Source organism: Mauremys mutica, chromosome 4 (genome assembly GCF_020497125.1).
Source record: "Mauremys mutica isolate MM-2020 ecotype Southern chromosome 4, ASM2049712v1, whole genome shotgun sequence".
In the NCBI taxonomy this organism is placed as follows: domain Eukaryota; kingdom Metazoa; phylum Chordata; order Testudines; family Geoemydidae; genus Mauremys; species Mauremys mutica.
Window position 1 is genome coordinate 63,315,212 of NC_059075.1, and position 23,843 is coordinate 63,339,054.

The 23,843-nt window shown below is 44.5% G+C and overlaps 1 protein-coding gene across 5 annotated transcripts in view; it reads left to right on the plus strand.

Annotated features, from left to right (window-relative positions):
• The first annotated feature begins 511 nt into the window (after positions 1-511).
• Positions 512-23,843, plus strand: part of CAPN3 (calpain 3) — a 63,980-nt gene continuing 40,648 nt past the window's right edge. For 2 of the 5 annotated variants that reach the window (XM_045015937.1, XR_006579175.1), the window contains exons 1-5: positions 514-865; positions 17,325-17,394; positions 20,986-21,104; positions 22,613-22,746; positions 23,201-23,369. In XM_045015937.1, coding sequence (XP_044871872.1) covers positions 575-865; positions 17,325-17,394; positions 20,986-21,104; positions 22,613-22,746; positions 23,201-23,369 — 783 coding nt within the window. In that variant the 5' untranslated portion in view covers positions 514-574. Of the gene's footprint in view, positions 866-17,324; positions 17,395-20,985; positions 21,105-22,612; positions 22,747-23,200; positions 23,370-23,843 lie in introns of all 5 variants that reach the window. The other 3 variants (XM_045015939.1, XM_045015940.1, XM_045015938.1) reach the window with 3 other exon arrangements.

Below are 23,843 nucleotides of genomic sequence, written 5' to 3' on the forward strand. Positions count from 1 at the left end.
CCCATCATAATGATAAGGAACATGCTATAAAATGCTGCTTAAAACCAATATGTAAATGTGACTTGCAGTTTCACTATTTTTTGCAATTGAATATTCCCTATGTGGCACTGGGAATCAGCCTAGCCATGTCAACCCTTCGTTGAGAACAAGCCCTGAATAGGAAGAAACTACACATCAAATTGACACTCTCTCTCTCTCTCTCTCTCCATGTTTATTTTTAGTTTTCCTTGTTGAAATCTCTACCGGACACAGACACACTCTCACACACATGCTGTAGACACACCAACCCTAGACAGAAAAGTTACTCAACAATTTCTCTTGTTTCCTGTCAAGGAACAAATTTTGATTGCTGATAAAAATTACCACAGGAAGAAGATCAGGATGACATACAAATTGCTCTATCCCATGACATTTTATTACTTTTAAAGTGACTTGGACACTTGCAGTCAAAAGAGAGAGCTGTTAAACTGTTTTTTTTTGCAGTGACTTCCTCTTTTCTGTAGTTTTCGTGCAGGTTGCAAGAGCTTCCTTTTTATTTTCCTTTCTTTTTTAATTTTGTTTAAATCTGATTTCCATGCCGTCGGCCATAAATGCTGTGGTGGCTCAACAGACAGAGACTGGGTCAGTTCCCAGCACCAACATTAGCACAACAGCTGAAACGGGAGGAGGTTCAGGGGGTATCTACTCTGCTATCATCAGTCGCAACCAGCCCATTATTGGAGTACGGGAAAAGACCTTTGAAGAACTCCACAAGAAATGCCTGGAAAAGAAGATTCTTTATGTGGATCCTGATTTCCCACCTAATGAGAGCTCCCTCTTCTACAGCCAGAAACTACCCATCAAGTTTGAGTGGAAAAGACCCACAGTGAGTAACTTGTCAGTCTAATTAAAACACTGAATGCCCTTTTCTATTTATAAATATAATGAATGCAGTTATCTGTACTGAGCACATTCCCTTGGTAGAAAATATACACTGGAAACATATTTCTTTAGCTTTTTCTAGGATTTGGAAATTACTGTCTAGGATCTGTGGGGATAGGGAAGGTAGGGAGAATATAAACAATCACCTGAAAATCAATAAGACCTTGGATTGATTACTTGGAACTTTCTTTATTTTTTTGAAATGTATTTTAATTGGCTTTTACTTGCTCTGATTTGTTTGGAATTTTCTCATCTGAAGACACCAAACAAAACAAATTTTAAACCCTCTCCTCTTTCTCCAACACACATACTGGGGCCTGCATAGATTTATTTTTTCAACACTACTTTATTTTACTGGTGGGTTTCTTAATTTTATTTTACTACAAATAGCCCCTTGGGCCCACCTTTTCATTTTCAGAAGTACCTTTGGAAGTACAGCTCTGAGTTATACCCATGTCACTCCAGTTAAGTCAAAAAAGTTGCATGGGTGTAACAGAGCAGAATCTTGACCATTTTCTTTTATTTTATCATCTCGTCATTGACTTCCAGTATCACTTGTTCCTAAATGCAAAGCTGGTTATCCCATTATCTGTCTGCCATGAACTGGGGGGTTATAATAATTACCAACGTGGATTAATGTTTACTGGGTCCCAAATTCACCAATATTTCTGCCCTTTCTGACAGACTTCTCCCTACAGCCTTCCCCTCAGAATGAATTCTCCCTCCAAGGTCCTGAATCCCAATCCTAGATGGACGCTTGTTTTTCCTCTCACTCCTAATATTTCCTTCCAAGTGAGGCAGCCCAGCTCATCCGACAAGCTGTACATTGTGCTGCCGCCTGTTATTGTTTCACTACTTCACCTGGGCCCCTCTAATTGTGAAGGCCAAATTTGGAGGATTTTGCTTTTATCCATCTCTGATTATTATGGGCTTCCTTTTACATATGTGCAGCATTGGCCCATACTTTTGTGCCATAATGAAACATCATAGATTGAGCTGATGACAGCATAAAGCTAGAAGGCCAGTGGCCTTGGAATGTGGGTATTATAGAACCAAACGATGACTGTAAAGGTCCATTACAGTTATTGCTCCACACAGTGAGAAAATGAAGGGCAGGAAGATATTTAGTCCCAGCCTATACTGATATCTTATGCAGGAGTAATCCATACAATCTGGGATAAGAGCTGCATTGAGTTACATCTCATGCAACATCACTGAAGTTCGTCTCTCTATGTATTGACAGAGCATGAGGCAGAACCAATCTTTAAAAAGCAGGACAGTTCAATCAAAACTAGAAGGAGAATTTCTAAGGGAGTGAGTTAAAAACATTTCTGTTTAGCCTATCTACTGCCCCAGCGTTTCTATAGAAATATCTGGGTATCAGTTAAGTGGAGCAGCAATTGAATTGACTGGCAAGGGAGATGCTTTCTCAGACATCCACAGGAGGTAAAGTGATACAGCAGCATGTAGTGGCATAGTCAATGGATATCAGAGGAGAACTGAATAAAGGTATGTGGATCAATGGAAGTGTTAAACTGTAAAGGGTAGCATTTAACACCCACGTTGCACAGGTATAAATGATTGCACAAGGTGGAGGATTAAGCCTTTGGTTTCTAGGACACCTCAGAGTTTTGGGCCCCTATCCCAGTGATCTTTAATCCGCCCTTATAGAATCATCTTTGATGCAATTTGAGAGCTGTATAATAAATATTATGTGCCAACAGTGTGCACAGGGTTGTACAATACACAGAAATGCAACCTAAAAATCTGAGTATCAGATCCTAAATTATTTTCCACACTGTTTCAATGCTAATTTTCATTGATATAAAGGAGACAGCATAGTCTAGAGCAGAGGTAGGCAACCTATGGCACATTTGCCAAAGGTGGCACGCAAGCTACTTTTCAGTGGCACTCACACTACCGGGGTCCTGGCCACCGGTCTGGGGGGCTCTGCATTTTAATTTAATTTTAAATGATGATGCTTAAACATTTTTAAAACCCTATTTACTCTACATACAACAATAGTTTAGTTATATATTATAGACTTATAGAAAGAGACCTTCTAAAAACATTAAAATGTATTACTGGCACTCAAAACCTTAAATTAGAGTGAATAAATGAAGACACGGCACAGCACTTCTGAAAGGTTGCCGACCCCTGGTCTAGAAGTTAGAGCAGGACACTAGAAGTCAGGAGATCTGGATTCTAATCCTGGCTCTGGCACTGTGCTGTGTGATGATGGGCTAGTCAGTAAGGCCCAAATTCTCAAATGTGTCCACTAATTTGGAGTGACAGTGTTTGGATGACCAACTTGAGGCTCATTGGAGCTGTTGAACAGACTCAGCTGTAAATATGCAGATGTGGGTGCTGAGCACCTCTGAAAATCAGGTCGTCATTGTCTCAAATTAGATACCTAAGGATAAGGAACTTTAAATTAGCTCGCACTTTTTGAAAAATTATGCCTTACCCTCTCTCTGCCTGTTTCCTTAGCTGTAAAAGGCAGAACACCCACCTTTGTAATGTGCTTTGAGATCTTGAAAAGTGCATATAAATGCAAAATATTGTAGTATATTATAGTGAGAGGATCCTTTCTCTCTATGTGAACTTTCAGAAGCAGATACATCGGCAGCTTCCCTTATAATCCATTCCTCCTCCTCCTCCCATAAACTGAAGCTAGAGTTTCTTGTATTTGTTGCTGCAGTCTGCAGATTGACCCAAGACTTTGCTTCACTGGTATTTAGAACTACATCTCAAATGTGCTTCCCTGCTAGGAGAAGAACTTGTCTGATAATGTTACAGTCAGGAATAGCAGTAATATGCTAATAATAGGACACCATAAAGACAAATTAATATGATGCAGTAATACTGCCACCAAGGGTATTCTGCTAAAGGATTAAAGCATACATCAAACCACCAGAAGTTCAAGGCTAAACTACAGAAGTACATATCCATTCCATAAAGATACTGACATCTTCCATTCTTACTTAAATGCTGGGGGGGGGAGACTTTGTTAAAATAGAGTTAAGATTGTAAATAGATAAATTTACAACAGTATTCTTAGGACATTGTAGTTATTTTAAAAATAGTTTAAGAATCAGGTAATTCAAAAGCTGTAGTTTAAAACAAAACAAAAAATGCCCGACAGTTTGGAAGTACCGAGAGACCATTCTAATACCACCTTTAACTCTGCTGCCTTTCCCTGACTACCATATGTATGTTGTATACATGGTGTTCTCCCAGAAGGAACAAATGTACATTTTAAATGGAGCAAGGTCTATAGATTAAAGTACAAGACTGGGAGATATGGGGTCTATTCCTCACTGCCACTGACTTGCCGAGTTACTTGATGCAAATCACTTAACCTGTTTGTACCTCAGTTTCCCCCTCTATAGGATGGGAATTAGGGTGACCAGATGTCCAGATTTTATAGGGACAGTCCTGATTTTTGGGCCTTTTTCTTATATAGGCTCCTATTACCTCCCCCTCCCCATCCTGATTTTTCACACTTGCTGTCTGGTCACCTTAATGGGAATTGAATAAATAACATACTTGTAAGTATTATTTTTACTAATTATTATGCTAAGCCCTTTGAGATTCTTGAATGGAAGGTGCTATATAAGTGTTAAGTATTACTATTCTGGCAATAGTGAAGGAATTAAAAAAATTAATATGATAGCGGGTGCTGTGCAGCATGCAAACGTTGTTGCATCTCTAGTATTATTAATAATAATAATAATAATAATCATGCTCTACACCACTGGATCTCAACCTTTCCAGACTACTGTACCCCTTTCAGGAGTCTGATTTGTCTTGCGTAGCCCCAACTTTCACCTCACTTAAAAATTACTTGCTTACAAAATCAGACATAAAAATACAAGTGTCACTGCACACTATGACTGAAAAATTGCTCACTTCCTCATTTTACCATATAATTATAAATCAACTGGAATATAAATATTTTACTTACATTTCAGTGTATAGCATATAGAGCAGTATACACAAGTCATTGTCTGTATGAAATTTTAGTTTGTACTGACTTCGCTAGTGCTTTTTATGTAGCCTGTTGTAAAAGTAGGCAACTAGCTAGATGAGTTGATGTACCCCCTAGAAGACCTCTGCATACCCCCTGGGTACATGCACCCCTGGTTGAGAACCGCTGCTCTACACCTAATTAGCACTTCTCATCTGTAGATATCAAAGTGCTTTACAAAGCACATTATTAGCCTTGTTCTTCGGATGGGTAATCTGAGGTTTAGAGATTAAGTGATTGACCCAAGGTCCCACAGGGAGTCAGTGATAGAAACAGGAATAGAGTCTAGGCTTCCTGACTTCCAGTCCTAAGATCAATCCACTAGATGAATATAGCCCAATATTGCATGTGCAGGATGCTCAGAATTTTGGTAACTCTCCACTTAGGCTGGGAATATAGAACTGCAATTTGAGGAAGGGTTTCTCCGTGACATCTCACTGCATTAAAGTTGCAATGAAATAGTTCTTGTAACTGAGACAGGGATTCACAGCCTAGGAACCAATCCGCTCTCAGATATCTGGCCCTGAAGCCACTGAGGAACCACTAACAACATAAAGAAATCTGATCTCCCACCTTCTACCTCTTAAATAATTGCCTATGCTGTGAAGGAATGGGGACTGGTCTTTGGGTTACTGTCAGAAGGACAGACTGCCATATACAGCAGCAGTGAACTTTGTCAGAGGCACAGGGGAACAGAAGCATGTAATTCTAGTCAGCTAGCGACTGCCATAACATGATCTGAATACACACAGGCTTTACTCAGGCAAAACTTCAGTTAACATCTATGAAAGTTTTGCCCGAGTAAGGATTGCAGGATCCCACCCAGTGTTTATGTTGAAACTATACTTTAAATTGGTTTACATGAATAGTATATAATTAATACCTCACAGTTACTGCATAAGATCAAATCATCTAATTGAGAGTGTAAGACAAGAAAAACTCAAGGACCTGATTCTCTACTGCACCTCTCTCTTCTACTAGCGAAGAACTGGATCAAGACCATTAGGGAGCTGCTTTCAGCTCTTTGATTCTCAAGCTGTCCTGGTCCTAATGCAAATTAGAACATTTAGGAGTTGTTCTAACTTAAAACATCTAGCGCTGCTTCCTAAGTGACAATATGCTCTGCTCCATCCCATCTGCACCCCATCACATCTCCTCACCTCCCCCTCCTGGTCCCCCTCTCCCCCAGTGGCTGGGGTAGACTGATAGAGGAGCTGGCTCCAATGACTTTTCACCAACTGAGTATTCCCTTCTGCTGGCGGATTCTCAACTGGCCAGCTGCAACTACATAAAATACCCTTTGTACTGCTCAGGTGCCACAAAGGGAACAGAACTGGGGCTGAGAATCTGCCCCAAGACCTTGAAGAGACTATACAAAAAACCCCAAAGGAACCTGAGAGCTATCTTCAGAAAATAAACTTTACATCAGAGTGCTCTGAAGTTAATACTTAAATTATCTTGTACATTAGAACACTTATGGAATATTAGGGTTGGAAGGGACATCAGGAGGTCATCTAGTCCAACCCCCTGCTCAAAGCAGGACCAATCCCCAGACAGAATTTTATCCCAGTTCCTTAGATGGCCTCTTCAAGGATTGAGCTCACAACCCTGGGTTTAGCAGGCTAATACTCAAATCACTGAGCTATCCCTCAATAGGCCAGTGAATGTACTTCTTTGTGGGGGCTTACTTATTTTTGGAGTCTTTATGATCGTTAACTAATTAAGTCCCATAACACACTTGTAAGGTAGGTAAGTATTATCCCTATTTTACAGATGGGAAAACTGAGGTACAATGTGGTTAAGTGACTTGCCCAAGGCTATACAACAAGCTAGTGACAGAGCTGGGATTAGACATCAGGAATTCCTGATTTCCAGTCTTCAGCTCAGCCTACTAAACCATGCTGCCTTTCTAAACTTGAAGTGACTCAGCAAAAATACATCTGCATCTCTATATGGGGGTTCAAGCATCTGGAAATAGGGATTTCAACAGAAGAGCCCTGCATTCCTGTGCAGAACCACAGAATGTGCCACCTTCTTACAGATATATTACTTAGATTGTAAGCTCGGAACTGGGGCCTCTCGGCACTACTACAGTACACATAATAAATAATAATTCTACCACAAGGAAGCATAGGTTATCACAGTACAAGATAGTAACTATATCATAGGGTTGCAAAGAAGATCCCATTACGCCATCAGTATACCCAGGGATGTGCCTTGAAGGCACAGTATACCCAGTAAAATATGATGTGCCTTGAAGGCACTAATGGGATTATATTGCTATTCACCATGCCACAAGTGCGCAGAGGGAATTGCACTACAATCTATCATACAAGGAGGATGCTGAAGGGATTGTATTACAATATCTCACATGATGAGGCTGCTATGATGACTACATTATGATACATCACCTGGTGAGGACACTGTGGGGACTTTGCTAAAGTCTCTTTATGGTATGTTGCAATGTGCCATTAGCGAGGGGTAGGCATCTGATTGCAGAATGAGGTTACTAAATGCTCCCCTTTAAATTACCAACAATGTGAAATTACTAAAGAGATTACAATAGCATTCAGACATGAGAAATGGACTTCATTACATTACAATGAAAGACTGAAAAGGGGGCCTGCTACAATCCTGTTTTGATACATTAACACTGACAGATTAATCGGAAGACTCTCTGGCAGTACTTTTACCTACCCATTTATCATACCCTTTGCTCATTGATTCATTAAAGATTATTAAGAAGTCTTTCTAAGGCAGTACTACTATAATGCAAAATGCTCTCTGTGAAGTTTAATGGGCATGTGTGGCAGATATTGCAAACTCAGGCAGGCTCTTTGGGGGTGGGGGGAAGAATATGATATTAACTTTCTGAAGGTTATCTGTATCTTTGTGATCCTACTGTATCACCCTTGTAAAAAGTTATCTATCTGCATAAACCAGGAACTAAAATCAGTGATAACTATGACTCCTGGGATGGATAAGCAACTCCAGAGAAGTAGCACCCCTAGAGAGAATTGGATTAACTGGTTCAGCCTGGGTCCCAGAGGCCTAATGAGACAAAGAAAGGGCTTTTGGTATAAAAGGCTGAGCTTAAACTGACTAAGAGACCCTCATTTTAATCCAACCAATGGATTTGACCCTTTGACCAAGGGGAGCCAAACCCTGCTAATAGATTAGAAGGACTGGAAGCTACCAGGGTCTCCATAGGTTTGAGGGGGAGCCACCAGTACAGTATGTGTTTATACTTTTTATTGTTTGATATGTTTTCTCTAAATTGTTTTTGTCCTAAAACATATGCACTCTGCTTTGGAAGAGTGCTTTGGTTACTTGTAACCACTGGCATATAGTCCTTTGAGAGAAAGCAAAGCACAGGCACTGGACTCCGGTCAGGCCTGCTGGGACATCACAGTGAAGTGCAAGGGAGCACAGCCCCTAAACCACTCAGAAAGGACGGGGATGCGGGTTTCTTCCCACAAAGAGGTGATGGCTAGAGGCCTGAGACCTAACAGGGGAGTGCTTGAGCAGACCATAGAAGGGGGTCAAGAATAGGAGCTGTCTTTATGAGTTGCCGGGGGTGCTTGACCCCCGATATGCCCCAGGTCCCATCCCCACTCCACCCCTTCCCCCAAGCCTCCATCCCTGCCCACCTCTTCCCACCCCCTCCCCCAAGCACGCCCCCCCTCACTCCTACTCCTCCCCCCCAGCACCTCCTGCACGCTGCTGAACAGCTGTTCCACGGTGGGTGGGAGGCACTGGGAGGGAGGGAGGGAGAGGAGCTGATGGACAGGGTCACTGGCGGGCAGGAGGTACTGGGTGGAGTGGGAGGAGCTGATCGGGATGGGGAGGAGGGGCTGTAGTGGGTGCTGATACCCACTATTTTTTTTCTGTGCCACTGGCATTTTACATCCCATGCCAGTGATTTCTGCTCTGATCATCTTTTAGATGGCATGATACTTAAAACACCAGCAGCTGGTCTGCACTAGGGATGGCAGCATTACTATCACCATAGGAGTTGAACTGGTTCAAGCAATGATATGCAATTTTACAAAATTTCCCTATGGGGGATGGGAGGCCTCTGAGAGTAGTAAGGAAAACTGAGATGGTTTGCAGAATATTGCCTTTGTCTTCAGCTCAGAAATATATTTATATTACACCTGCATCTGTCCACATGACCACTGTACGATTCCTGCCTTTTGTTTTGTGTATAATTTGTAATTGAATATGATGCCATGTGAAATTACACAGTGGGTGGTTGTGACACTCTGTACCTTGGGGGAACACCCAGCACCCCCATGTTCATCCTTGTAAAATGACTGTGTGGTATCCAATGCAAATTTTGTCATGTCTAGTGTCTTCGGAAGGCTCATGATGTACTGAGCATTGTTGTTATAGTGATGTTATAGTTATGTTTATGGGTTATAATTTCATGTATATAGTTACAAGTTTGAAAATATATCCTCATGGCTTAAAGCAAGCCCAGACAAAAGCTCTCCAGGAGCAGAGAGGCAGTTCACACCTCATCAGGGCAGGTATGGGACAAACCCAGCCCAGCCCCACAGGAACAAAAGACGCTGGCCTAGGCAGCAACAAAAGCATCTGTTAGACTCTGGAGGGAGTCACCCCCCCTTCCTTTGGTCAGTTTGGAACTGCGATGAGGTAATGCTCACCCGACTCTGAAGGGGGCAGGGGGGCAAAGCCAAAAGGGAAGAAAGGACATGATAAAAGGGAGAGACATTTGCCATGCTCTCTCTCTCTCCCACCTACACACACCACATCAAGCGACTGAAGCGCTGATCAAAGGGGAGAGCCTGGCTGAAGAGCAACCAGCCAACCTGTGGTGAGAAGCATCTAAGGGCTTGGCTACACTTGCAAGTTGCAGCGCTGGTAGTTTGCAGCGCTGGTCGTCCAGCTGTGCAGGGCCAGCGCTGCAGTGTGGCCACACTTGCAGCATTTGCAGCGCTGTATTGAGAGGTGCATTGTGGGCAGCTATCCCACAGAGCACCTCGTCCCATTTTTGCGCTGTGGGTTGTGGGAAGGGACGGAAGGGTGCGGGTCATTCCGCTTCCTGTCCCAACGCCCCGTGGTGCATCGCTTCGCATCCCAGCATTCACAGTTTTTCCGGCCACGTTTGGCACCATTGTGAGTCGCTTGCTGTTTTTTACTCTCTGTCTGTGAATCGCGATTTCTGTGGGAAATGGAGCCCGAGCTGCTGAGGACTGTGATGATGAGTGTCGTCAGCACAACACGTTTGGCAGTTGAGCTATTCCTTCAGCTCCAAAGTGACAGTGAGGAGTCCGACAATGATATCGATGATATCGAGTCGCCTGCCGCGTGTGACACTACAGTGCTTGTGGCATTCACGGAAATGCTCAGCACCGTTGAACGCCGCTTTTGGGCTCGGGAAACAAGCACTGAGTGGTGGGATCACATCGTCATGGAAGTCTGGGATGACGCGCAGTGGCTGCAGAACTTTCGTATGAGAAAAGCCACTTTCATGGGACTGTGTGCTGAGCTCGCCCCCACCCTGCGGCGCAAGGACACAAGATTGAGAGCTGCCCTGACGGTGGAAAAGCGGGTGGCTATTGCAATCTGGAAGCTGGCAACTTCAGACAGCTACCGGTCGGTCGGGAACCAGTTTGGAGTGGGAAAGTCGACCGTTGGAATCGTGTTGATGCAAGTTTGCAGGGCAATTAATCGCATCCTGCTAAGAAGGACCGTGACTCTGGGGAACGTGCAGAACATTGTGGATGGCTTTGCACAAATGGGTTTCGTTTCCCTAACGGTGGAGGGGCGATAGATGGGACGCATATTCCTATTCTGGCACCCCCCCACCTAGCATCAGAGTACGTTAATTGGAAGGGGTATTTCTCTATGGTTCTCCAGGCGCTTGTGGATCACCATGGGTGTTTCATTGACATTTACACAGGCTAGCCTGGAAAGGTGCATGATGCACGCATCTTTCGGAACAGTGGCCTGTTCAGGAAGATGCAGGCAGGGACTTATTTCCCAGACAGGAAGATCACAGTAGGGGACGTCGAAATGCCCATTGTGATCCTTGGAGACCCCGCTGACCCGTTACTGCCTTGGCTCATGAAACCCTATACAGGGAAGCTTGACAGGAGCAAGGACCGGTTCAACTACAGGCTGAGCCAGTGCCAAATGACTGTGGAGTGTGCTTTTGGCCGTTTAAAAGCCCGCTGGCGGTCCCTGTATGGGAAGCTAGACTTGGGGGAAAGCAGCATCCCCGCGGTTATATCCGCATGCTGTACCCTCCATAATATTTGTGAAGGGAAGGGTGAAACATTCAGTCAGGCATGGACCACCGAGGTTCAAGTCCTGGAGGCTGAATTTGCACAGCCAGAGAGCAGGGCTACTAGAGAGGCCCAGCACAGGGCTACAAGGATTAGGGATGCCTTGAGGGAACAATTTGAGGCTGAAAGCCAACAGTAATGTTTGCTGCCTTGCATGGGAGTGAAGTGCAGTGGTTACACTGTTAGGATTCTATTATCCCTAACATGATTCCCAGTGACTGTTTCTTTACTGGGATAAGGTATCTTTCACTATCTGCAATAATAAAGACTGTTTTCAAAGGCAAGATTTATTTTATTGAAAAGAAAAATACTTCATTGACAGACACACAACATTTCAGGAACCTAGGGCAGGGGGGTGGGTTGGTGAACTGTAAAGTCACAAGTTTGCATATGTCCTGTCTGCAGTGCTGTGCAATGGCTGCTGCACTTCAGGGTGCATATACTGCATGGTGATGGGGGTTGAGTGCAGAGGGTAAGGGTCGTAGTTCTCAGGGCTGGTTGATGAACGTACAGGTGTTGGAGGCAGCTGGTGGTGGTAAGAACCTGGATGCTGGGGAAGGGGGTTTGGAGCTAACATTGGGGCAGAAGAGAATAAAATTTGGGACGGGGGGGCTGTGGGGCAGCACGGGACTGCTCTGCCTGCATGGCTACGAGTGCCTGGAGAGAGTCCGCTTGGCACGCCAGGATGCCTAGCAGCTGGTCTGTGCTTTTCCTCTTTGCCACAGCGTTTCTCCGCCAATGTCTCTGGCGGATCCTGCTTTCCCTCTGGCGGATCCTGCTTTCCCTTTCTCTCCACTCCTGCAGCTGTTTACTCTCTCAAGCAGAGTGATCAATAACTGTTTTCAGCATGTCTTCCTTGATTTTTCACGGCTTTTTCCTCAGATTTTGTAGTCTCTGTGCTGTGGTAGTTCTGGGCAGTCCAGCAGTCAAGGTCACTTCTTGAAGGCAAAAATGGCAACATTTAACAGGGTAGCATTGTTAATTATCTCATCCAAGCAGTAATTCCCACACACTGAAGGAGTATTCAGTGTTCACTTTAGCATTCTTTTCCCATACCAAATAAGACCACACATAACACAACAGGAGACACAAAATGGTGAGTAAGGAGTACTGAGATTGCTTCAGGGCTGTGCAGGGGTTTCTGTGAGTTGGGGACAGCAAGCAGCTACAGGGGGGATCTGCACTAAACAGTCTCCCAACATTTTCCACAGGAGTTACTCCTGGAAGATATCTCCCTGCTGCGGGTCTCAAGGGAAGAGCGGGAAGGTCTTCTACAGCAATGCGGATTCCGCCCTGGCCCCTATGCAGCTTGCCTGTGTGCAGCAATGGTCCCCCCACCCCTCGCGGCACAGTGGCGCGGACGTGTTAGCCTGACTGGGACAAGGACCACAGTGGCTCTCCCTATAAACCTGCACAGGCACATTGCCCACGCTCTGGCTGAAACTTTTTGAGGAGATTACTGCAGCCGATTACCGCGACGTGATAGACCACATCAATGGGCTATTCCACATCTAGGCATGCATGTATGCAGCCCTAACCCCCCCTCCTCTCCCGAAACATTTCCACCCTGAAAATAAAAGCCGCTTACCGGTAACTCGCTCCTCTGTTTGTCCTTCAGCAACTGCTGGCTGCTGCGATTGGCTTCCTTCCTCCTGGCTTGAGAGGAGCTCCTGGCTGCATGCCTCCTGGGACTCTGGGGTATCTTCCCCCATCCCAGTAGCTTCACTCGCGATTTCCACACACACCCCACCGCCGCCTCCTCCTCCTCCTCCTCCTGCTGCTGCTCCTGTCCCCCACCCTGCTCAGAAGTGTCCATTGTGGTCCTCGGATTGGCAGTGGGGTCACCCCCAAGTATCGCGTCCATCTCCCTGTAAAAACGGCAGGTCGTGGGGGCAGCGCCGGACCGACGGTTCCCCTCGCGGGCTTTGTAATAGGCACTCCGCAGCTCCTTTACTTTAACCCTGCATTGCAGTGCGTCCCGATCATGGCCCCTATCCAGCATGGACCTTGATACCTGCTCAAAGATATCATAATTCCTACGGCTGGAGCGCAGCTGGGACTGCACAGCTTCCTCCCCCCCAAACACTAATGAGGTCCAGCAACTTGCCATTGCTCCATGCTGGGGCTCGTTTGCCACGTGGAGGCATGGTCACCTGGAAAGATTAACTGATTGCACTCCACACCTGGCTGCAGCAAACAGGAAGGGGATTTTTAAAATTCCCGGGGCACTTAAAGGGCGGGTCACCTGAGGCCAGAGCAGTAGAGTGCAAACTGATGAGCAGAGTGGCTGAACAGGAATTATGGGATATCTCCTTATTCCCTGGAGGCCAATTAAAGCGCTGGTATGTGTCCACACCTGATGAGCAGCGCTGGATCACCAGCGCTGCATTCCTTATACCCCAACCCGAACGGGTGCACAGCCAGCGCTGCAGCCAGGGAGTTGCAGCGCTGGATGTGCCTTGCAAGTGTGGACGGAGAATAATTGCAGCGCTGGAAAGCCTCCACCAGCGCTGCAACTTGCAAGTGTAGCCAAGCCCTAAGTTTGTAAGGGCACTGGAAGTGTTAAGATCAGCTTAGAATGCATTTTGTTTTTATTTCATTTGACCAAATCTGACTTATGTTGTGACTTATAATCACTTAAAATCTAGCTTTATAGTTAATAAATCTGTTTGTTTATTCTATCTGAAGCAGTGCGTTTGGTTTGAAGCATGTCAGAGACTCCCCTTGGGATAACAAGCCTGGTACACATCAATTTCTTTGTTAAATTGATGAACTTATATAAGCTTGCAGTGTCCAGCGGGCATAACTGGACACTGCAAGACAGAGGTTCCTAGGGTTGTGTCTGGGACCAGAGATATTGGCTAGTGTCATTCAGTTGCAAGTAACTGGGAGCAGCTTACATGCCTGAGGCTGTGCATGAACAGCCCAGGAGTGGGGGTTCTCACAACAGAACAGGGAAAAGCTGGCTCACAGAGTCAAGGATTGGAGTGACCTAGCAGATCAGCGGTCCAGATAACACCAGGCGGGAACGTCACAGTGGTGTGTTTGTTTATTTTTTAACTGGCAGGTTTGGAAGTATTTAAATATCCAGCTACATTAAACTAAAAGACAATGTGCCAAATCCTGAAGTTCGTACTCTGAGTCTAGTTTCATTCTTTCTGGTCAATGATAGTTTCACCATTGACTTCAGTGGGAGCAGGAGTCAGTTGAAGTACATTGGCAGGGTTAGAAAATGTACTCCTATAATCTGAAACTTCCCACAGGACTCTATGCCAATTTTCAAGACAAGCATGACAGCAGCGTCGGGAAGAATGTTTCCAACAAATCAAGTGGATGGAGAGAAGTTATAAGATATCTCAAACATCTGACTTTACAGAATTTAATCCCCCAGCCAGCTGACTAAGACACGAAAATAAAGGCCACTTTCTCATTTCCCAGCAGTCGGCAGAATGAGATGACTGTTGTAGAGGGCCGGAAATTTGTCGTTATTGGACACTTGTCTCAATTCTGCGATAGGAATAACCCAGATAGTTACATCAAAATTAGTGCATCCCTGAGCCAACTACTGGGGAGGAGAAAAAATGGTCTCATACCAAAGAAACAATTAGACCAGAAATATGAGCTTCAGAAAGTCCATCACTGTGCTGTTCATACTGAAAAAGCTTCAGGCTGCAGCTACAGTCCCTAAGAACTGTCTCTAGTACTCTTGACATTCTATATAGCTGTACCCACTGTTGCTGGTCTCTCTTCTCCCCTACAGCCAGAAAATGGGGTTCCTGGGAGGAGCTTGTTTTCTCTCCCCACCCTTGCTACTTCCCAGGAAACGGGGTCCTGAGGTGTGGTTTCTTTTTTCCCCCCTCCAGCACAGGAGATGGGGTCATTAAGTAGATCTCTCTCTCTTTATCCCCATCTCAGGAGTTTGGGTACCTGGTTGGAAGTTCCTTCTCTGCCACCATATCTTTGCCTGGGAGATGGGCTCTGCTTGGGGGTCTCTCTTTTTCTTCTAACCTTGCATATGGGTTCCCACGGTTGGCATATGTCCCTTTTCCCCCTAACCTGGGCTATGAAATTCACGGATGACGCCTGCTAAGAAGTAGGGGAGGCTCTTCCCAAATGGGGCTGGCTGTCCTCTCTTCCCTCCTCCTCCAGCCTGGTTCCTTGCCCAGCTTAGGGAACGAACAGTTACCGCATATGAAAATGTTTCTACTTGAATTGCGTTACAGTCTAGGTTCAATTCTGAGGTAAGTTACACTGATTTCTACCTCTGCCAGCATTTATTGAAGCATTTTTAAATGTAGATGCAAGCTGCTTTTCAATCAACCGAAAAGGCACCAATTGGTTTAGCTTCTCGAATGCAGACAAGCCATTAGTAATTTACACCTGTGCAGAGTGGGTGTAAAATATTAATGTTCTGATCTGTGAGCCCTTTACACCCACTTTGCACAGGTGTAAATGACTTTGCTGGGGCAGGCCATAGGAGAATCATGCCTTGAAGGGGCAGATTGTAGCAGCATTACCTTTTTCAAGTGTAATTTTGACAATTCAATATTGCAACTAGGGAAAAAAGTAGAAAATCTTTAACAGAAATGAAGGAAAGCACAGCTCATGAAGCGAGGACTCAAAGAGCAGACTAGTGGGGAGGGGGAGTTAAAGAGGGATCATTACAGGGATCCTTTCTTCCCAAAATGGCATCAGTGCTCTCTCCACCCTGCCAGTTCATCTTCACCTAGTTGTCTCAAGTTGGGCACCTACAAACTGAAACACTCAAAACCTGTGGCCGCTTTTGAAAATGTGAGCCTTATCCCCCACACGTGACCTGCCCCAGAGACGTTTCCAGTTTTCTGGGGAATGCGTCTCCGCCTTTGTCAGTGAGAATCCTAGGGTCTGTAGACCTAAATTTTACTGAACTGCACTGGTTTCCCAGCCCTGGCTTGCCATCCTGCCTTTCCTCATCCCACCCCAATTTTAACTTCCTCCCACACACACACTTTGAACACAATTCTTCTATCCGATCCCCTCAAAATGTTAATGTATTTGTAACTATGCCCTGTGCAGCTGGCCCAGAAGAGGTCTCTCAAATTCCAGATACCAAACCCTTCTGGATGGAGGCTATACTTTTTCCGAAGTTCTGCACATCTGACCTCATAGGGCCCCAAAAAGCACCTCTGAAAGGAAACTGCAATCAAACCCCTGCAGCAGATGGTTTTTCTGTAGGTTCTTTGGCCATCACATTGACATAACTCCCATTTCATTTCTAAATGGACGCAGTGACCCAGGCTCAGATAGGGTATGCCTTCTGTGAGGCTTGGAAGAGGCAAACCAGTTCAATGGAGATAACCTTCCATTTTAAACTTTATAAAGGAAAACCCAGAAATTTGGCAAGAACATAAATAACATGAAGTAACATCAAATACGCGCTTCAGAAAATGATTAAATGTAAATTGCCATCACAGTAAAATAAATTTGTCAGCAACATGCTCTGTCATCCCAAGACGGAATTCTCCTCTCCCTGGCTGAAGTCGAGCTTCACCCCTGCCTATGCCTCTCTCCAGCTTGTGATGCTCCTTTGATTGGCTGCTGCAATGATTGCCCCGCTTTCCAACAGGTTTGCCCAGGATGACAGCTCCTCACCCGGAGAGCCACACCCATTGCCCACACACCCAAACTGCATTCCCTGTCAGTGTCTCAATGGTCAACCTCATCAGTCACATGCTCTGTACCCTTGCAGCTGGGCTCCTGCCACACTGCCCTTCAAGATCCAGCTTCCTCTGGCAAATTCCCTTTTACCTCAGCACCGCCTCTTTTCACCTTCTTCTCTAACCACTTTCCAGCTGCCTCCTCTCCAGTGGATTTCGAGCCCCCTCCCCAGCTGGAGCTGCCCTCTCATGGGCTGTCTCTCACCACAGGACAGCATTCTATGCTGCCACATCACAGTTGCAGGCCCTGACATTACCCTTCTTAGTCGAAACTACAGCAGGTGCTAGTGCAGGGGCCAGGCTTACTATACAGAAAGCACAAAGCACATTTTTCCAGCTCATGTGTTTGTTTGTATCTTACAGGAAATCTGTGAGAATCCACGCTTTATAATTGGTGGAGCCAACCGAACTGATATTTGTCAAGGAGAATTAGGTATGACATTTTGTCTTCTGTACTGTGTTTTGGATTTCTTATATAGTCCCAGATAATTGCATCAGAGATTATCTTTAGCTTTTACTTGCTCGATAGGAGTTTAAAACACCTGTGTTTCTGTGCCATAGCTCTTCTCAACCAAGCCACCCTGTCCTGCAGGGTTGTAGATGACGAGTGTGAGAGAGAAGCTGCTCAGTGTGCATGGACTTTGCTATTCATATGCTGAAGTTTATTGCAGGGCAGCATTTTGCAAGGCCTCTTTTCTCCCAGGCTTTCAAGAACAGAGTGACTTAAAGAGACAGAGTCTAAGAGAGCTAAAGAGGAGGCAATTGTTTGTAGTGAGAGGCTGAGTGGATGAGGAAAAGTCTAATCTAAAATCAGTTTATTCTGTCAGATTTTTAATTGATTTTATTATTTACAGTATAATGGCTCCTAGACACCTCAAGCATGTCACACAGCTCCACTGAGCTAAATACTGTGCAGATGTACACTAAAGGACAGTCTCTGCTCCAAGAACTTATAGTCTGAAAGACAAGAGGTAGCACAAGTAGATTAAAAGGAAAAAGCAAGGATGGTGGAAGGGAGGATAAGGCAACAGCAACAGGAAATTTTAACACAGACTAGCTGTGTGCATGGATCATAATCAACCAGAGGCAGTTATCATATACCTTGAGCAAAGAATAGGTGCATTTTGAAAGCAAGAAAGCTAGTTATGCCCGTTATACTAGATATACGGAAAGCCTACAGCAGGAGTATACAGAAACAATGAAAATGGCAACTGTGCACATTTACATGCTCAGGACTCCACATAAGCTATTCTGATCTGATGATACCCTGTCCCTCTGGTGCACTCACTTTTCCCATTAGTCAGTTCATTTTGGACTAGATGTTTGTGTATGTTACTAAGCACATTTTTCAGCACTATTCAAAAGCCTGTATTTGCAAATACCAAACAAACCCAGAGCACTCAGAGTTAGCACTTTATCTCTGCACTGCTTTTAACCATTTTATAAGACAGTAAAGCCCATCTACATTGAGTTTTCAAACCATGTATGTTAACTCTTCAAATGTAAACAAGTGAGCTAACTACAGTGACTTTAACTGGATCAGAGCAACCATAATAAATCAAGTTAGCACAATGATTGGGTCCTTATTTACAAGATATATGCAGCTCCACTTCATTCTGGGGATCCAGCTTTAGCTGCAACTGCTGCCAGCTGTCGTCTCTGCCAGACCATGCAATCTTAAAGGTGCAGTGACCACACACAGTGGCTGCGGTGCTTAAAACTCCGAACACTGCAGTATAAGCAACGTTTGCTAAAACTGAAAATGAAAACAAACTATTTAAACTTTTTCTAAAAAGGTGCTACTATGGCTTTAAATCCTACTTTAGATGGGCCATGGCTCTGAGTTGGCTGTACTTCAAACCACAGGGCTTGCCCAGAGCTCTGTGTGCAACTACCACAGAGTGGCACAAACAGACAAGCATCAACCTGTGAAAGTAATTTTTAGTGACTTTTAAATACAAACCTACTTCCACACTACAGGCAGGTCTACACTTAAAACACTGCAGCGGCACAGCTGTGCTGCTTCAGTGAAGATGCTACTTCGCTGATGGGAGAGTTTCTCCCATTGTCTCCATGAAAGGCAGTAGGTATGGCAATGGGAGAAGCACTCCCGTCAACATAGCACTGTCTACACCGGAGTTTAGGTCAGTATAACTGCATCACCCAGGGGTGTGGATTTTTCACTCCCCGGAGTAATGCAGCTATACTGATGTAAGTTTATGGTGTAGATCTGGCCTCACACAATTCAATACAGAATAGCCATCAACTCTATTTCCCTTTTAGTTGATGAGGAGACAGGGGGTCCTCAAATACTCATACCCACACTGCAAACCATCATTTGAGTGAAAGAGGAAGTATAAGAACTAGGATGGTTCAGGCAGCATTTCTCTTTGAAATGATTCAGTTTCTGCCTCACCCCTTCATCACTTCATACAACACAGACAAAGGTTAGGCCAAGTGATCCTACCTCTACCCTCCCCATGGCTCCCAACAGGCATTGTTCCAAAGGCGCCATGTTTTCCTTTCACAAGCTCACAGATTTAATTCAGCAAAATCAGAAGCCAATGCTCTGTGAGTTTTCCACAGCCCTGACAACATCAGCTGTGACTCCATAGTTTTGATAAATTTGTAAAATCATTGTTGTTTGCTTGTTTTAAATTGTTGGTGATATAATAATCCACCAGCCCATTATATTAAATAATTCCCTACTATTTTGCAGGACTTCAGGGACAATTGCTCCAGAGAGGATGAAATGAACCTAATGGGTGTTTTATTCCTATGTTTTCTACAATAACAGACAGCTGTTTGTTATTTTTACATGCTGACAGTATGCTCAGTCCTGAACAGGACCAATTTTTAAAAAAATCAAGTCCCTGTCCCCAAGGCCTTACAATTTACATAGACAACACAATATGTATAGAGGTTACAGGATGGTTCTAGCTGTGTGTGTGTATTTTTTTTTACTGTAATGGTCTGATGGGTTAGAGTTTTGGGGCTTGATGGAAGAGTAAGTTTTGAGGAGGAAAAAGAAGGAAGTGAGAGCCTGGTGCCCTGGGACAGAGAACTGAAGAGAGAGAGAGAGAGAGTGTGTGTGTACAGGCAAATTTACCTGGCATTGCAGTTTATATTACAGTAATGCCTAAGGGTTTTAATCAAAGATTAGGGTCCACTGTGCTAGGGGCTGTACACACAAGTAGTTTGAAAATAGTTGCTGCCCCATGGAGGTAGTAAACCTCAGCATAAAGTTTATTATTTTAAAATATAACTTTCAAAAACCATAAGAATGGAATTGTGCAAACATGGACACAGGCTTGAAATGAGAAGAGTATTTTCAGTATGATAAAGCAGCAAATAAATCTCACAATAATAGGATAAGCAGAACTGGAATGTTGCCCTGAGAATGGAAAATGAAAATGTAAAACATAGCCAGAAATGCACCAATGTCAGATTGAGGGACAGATCCTCTGCCCTGCTCTGTCTTAGCACAGAAGGCTGTCTTTAACAGTCAGCTGGGAATTCAATTTGGATTGGTGACTTCCTAGTTGTTGTAAAGCCAACATAGCCAGCTGTATTTCACCTATTCCTGCCCCCCAGCTTGGCCCAGCAGGCATTCTACTGCAATAGTGTATGGCTGGAGCACTTTGTGTTCTGGCAGTTCTGAGTTCAGACATTGCAGCCAGTGTAGGCTAGAACAACCTCACAGAATAAAGGAGTACTAGACGCTAAGGATTTGTGAATTTGTGTAAGTGTAAATTATACCAACTCAGACTCCTCTCAGTCCTTTGGGGCAGGGATCATACCCCCTCTATGTTTGTAGAGTGTTTAGCAAGTGGAGCTCCAATCCTGATTCATGCTAATGGGCACTTCCCTAATACAATAATATGAATGTGCTATACATGTACTAAAATACATCACAATACAGACAAAACACTAGTGGCTGGAGGAGATGGACCACTGGTCTCATAGGACTTTGCCCTAATGCCTTTGACCCTTCCTTTTGTCTGCTGCTTCTGCTTGTTTACAGGTGACTGCTGGTTCCTAGCTGCCATTGCTTGCCTGACGCTGAATGAAAAGCTACTCTGCCGAGTCATACCTCACGATCAGACCTTCATAAAAAACTATGCTGGGATCTTTCACTTCCAGGTGAGTCCTTTCCAAGAGCAGCACGTAGAGTGGCAGTGGTATTATCCAGGGAGGTAGATGGAGCACTTGTTGCTCTGACAGTCCAGGAAGAAAGTGTTCCCTTTGTCTCATCTATCTGATGACAGAGCAAGTGACAAGGGGGGGAGATACAGGAAATAAATTCCGCCATGCCAGATTATTCTAGGAGAATCACAGAACAAGCAACCTGCCACAGTAATTGAGGAGCATTAAGTCACCACTGAAACATTTGCAAATTAATATGCCCCATCAGTAAGAGAGAGCAACAGGTGTTCCCTCTCACTGCTCAGCTGTCCCATGCTGCCCACTACATGGACTATAGATAAACTGTTAGCTGGAAAGGGGACCTATTTTTAGTCCCTCAAATAGCTGGTCTCTATTGGAGACATATTGTAAAAGAATTGATTATTCACTGATTGATTTATTGTTTTCTACATTACCTGTAATCCTACCTCTGAAAAGACTCTATGCAGGGCTGTGTGTGTTGCATGAGTGAACTCAGTCCAGCTACCTCACTTGCAGCTGTCATTGCAGTTTTACAATGTCTTTTCTCAACCTCTCCCCACACCTTCCTGTTTGCAATCTGGATGGATGGGTGATTACTGTGAAAGTGTGAGGGACTACAGGAAACTGAAGTTCTTTATTCTATCACAACACAAGACCAGTGCAGCACAAGGTCCTCAATGCTGCTCCACATGGCCGAAAATCCAACCCAGCAATCTTGGCAGTGTTTGGGGGTCTGCAAGTTACAGGGCCACACATTGCTGCTACTCAGGGAAGACTCAGACTTCCAGGAGAGGAGGAGGTAGACACTTCAGAAACTAGGGTAGGAAGGGTAAAGAGAGGGTGGTGTGGATTAAGATGGACATTTTGGGTGGGTGGCCAAAAGGGCATGGTGCAGGAAGGAGAGACTCACTTTGGGCTAGTCTACACTTACCTGCCGGGTCGACGCGGTGAGTTCGACTTCTCAGAGTTCGAATTAATCTAGATGCGATAGTTCGAACTCCCCGCACGCTCCGGTCGACTCCGGTACTCCACCACTGCAAACGGCAGTGGCGGAGTCGACCTTGGAGCCGCGGACTTCGATCCCGCGGTGTATGGACAGGTAAGTAGTTCGAACTAGGGTACTTCGAGTTCAGCTACGCTATTCACGTAGCTGAACTTGCGTACCCTAGTTCGACCCCCGCCCTTAGTGTAGACCTGCCCTTTGAATTTGCACTTGGTAACCATCTAAATATTATGTCTCTTAGTCTTCTAACACCAAGGTTGAGCTCCCACTGACATAAATTAGGGTTGTAGGGTACTCAGCACTTCTGGAAATCAGGCCTCAAATGCGTAGCAGAGATCTCCAAAAATGTTTAGGAAATGGACCAAATTCATAACAGTACTTAGCTACTGGACTTCCCTTGCCTCATGGCTTTTCTAACTCTTAAGCCAGATTTCACTCCCACCATACTCACTAATACATTTTTCTGTCTGCTTTTATTCAGTTCTGGCGCTATGGAAACTGGGTGGACGTTGTCATTGATGACTGTTTACCAACATATAACAACCAGCTGGTCTTCACCAAATCGTCCCAGCGCAATGAATTCTGGAGTGCTCTGCTGGAAAAAGCCTATGCAAAGTAAAGGAATGCTTTAGAATTGCAATGCACCTCTACTAGCCTTACGTTATATGCTGTGTGTGGGGAGGTGATGATCTGTCTATATACCAGAGTTAACGTAAGTCTCTGCTGGAGACAAGCCATAATGAAGAAATTGTGTTGGATTTTTCTTGAAGAAGCCCCTCTTTCAAAATCTATACATGTAAACAACATTTTCCCGTGGTTTTCATGTAGTTAACTCTAGTGGGTTAGACTTGGGGCAGGATGTAATAAGCTGTAGAGTAGTTTCCAAAGTTTGGCCTACCACTTAACCAGATGTCAGCAATTAGTTCTAAAAAACCAAACAACTTACTTTTGTAGGTATGTGTGGGTGACCCACATTAAAATTATTAAAAATTTTCAACATGACTTTTACCAAACTGATAAAGTAGAACCAGGATTGTTTATAGCATAACTTTTTTTTCTCCTTTCCAAGACTCCACGGGTCCTACGAGGCTTTGAAAGGAGGCAATACCACAGAGGCCATGGAGGATTTCACAGGAGGAGTGACAGAGTTCTATGAGATAAAAGATGCCCCCAAAGATATATACAAGATCATGAAACATGCCAAGGACAGAGGATCACTCATGGCCTGCTCCATTGATGTAAGTCCATGTGAACATTGTGGATAAGGCATACTGGATGGAAAACGAGGGGGGTTTTCTAAATCAGTGGACAATCACAGATGTCTTTGTAAGTGCTTTGCTAAACTGACATAGCACAAGTCTATTTCTAGGACCAGAGGATCTCTGTTAGGTCTGCCCTAGAAACTCCACCAGGAAGGGTGGGAACTTCTTGTATGTTATTGATGGCTGGCTCTTGGGAAAGTTGACAAAAAGTATCCACACCCAAAGAACATGGGATGTTCAGAAGATGTCCTCTTTGCCTCAGGCGTCACAAAAAAACTAAAATGTTATATTGGAAATGTTTAGCTTTATTATAGCTTATAAAGAATAGTGACCTAAATCCTGAGGTCTTTACTCAGTTTTCATTCAGTTCATATGCAGACCAGCTCCCACTGTGGTCTTTGGAAGTTGCCTTAAATATGGACTAAACTAAGGCCTCAAGATTTGTCCCAC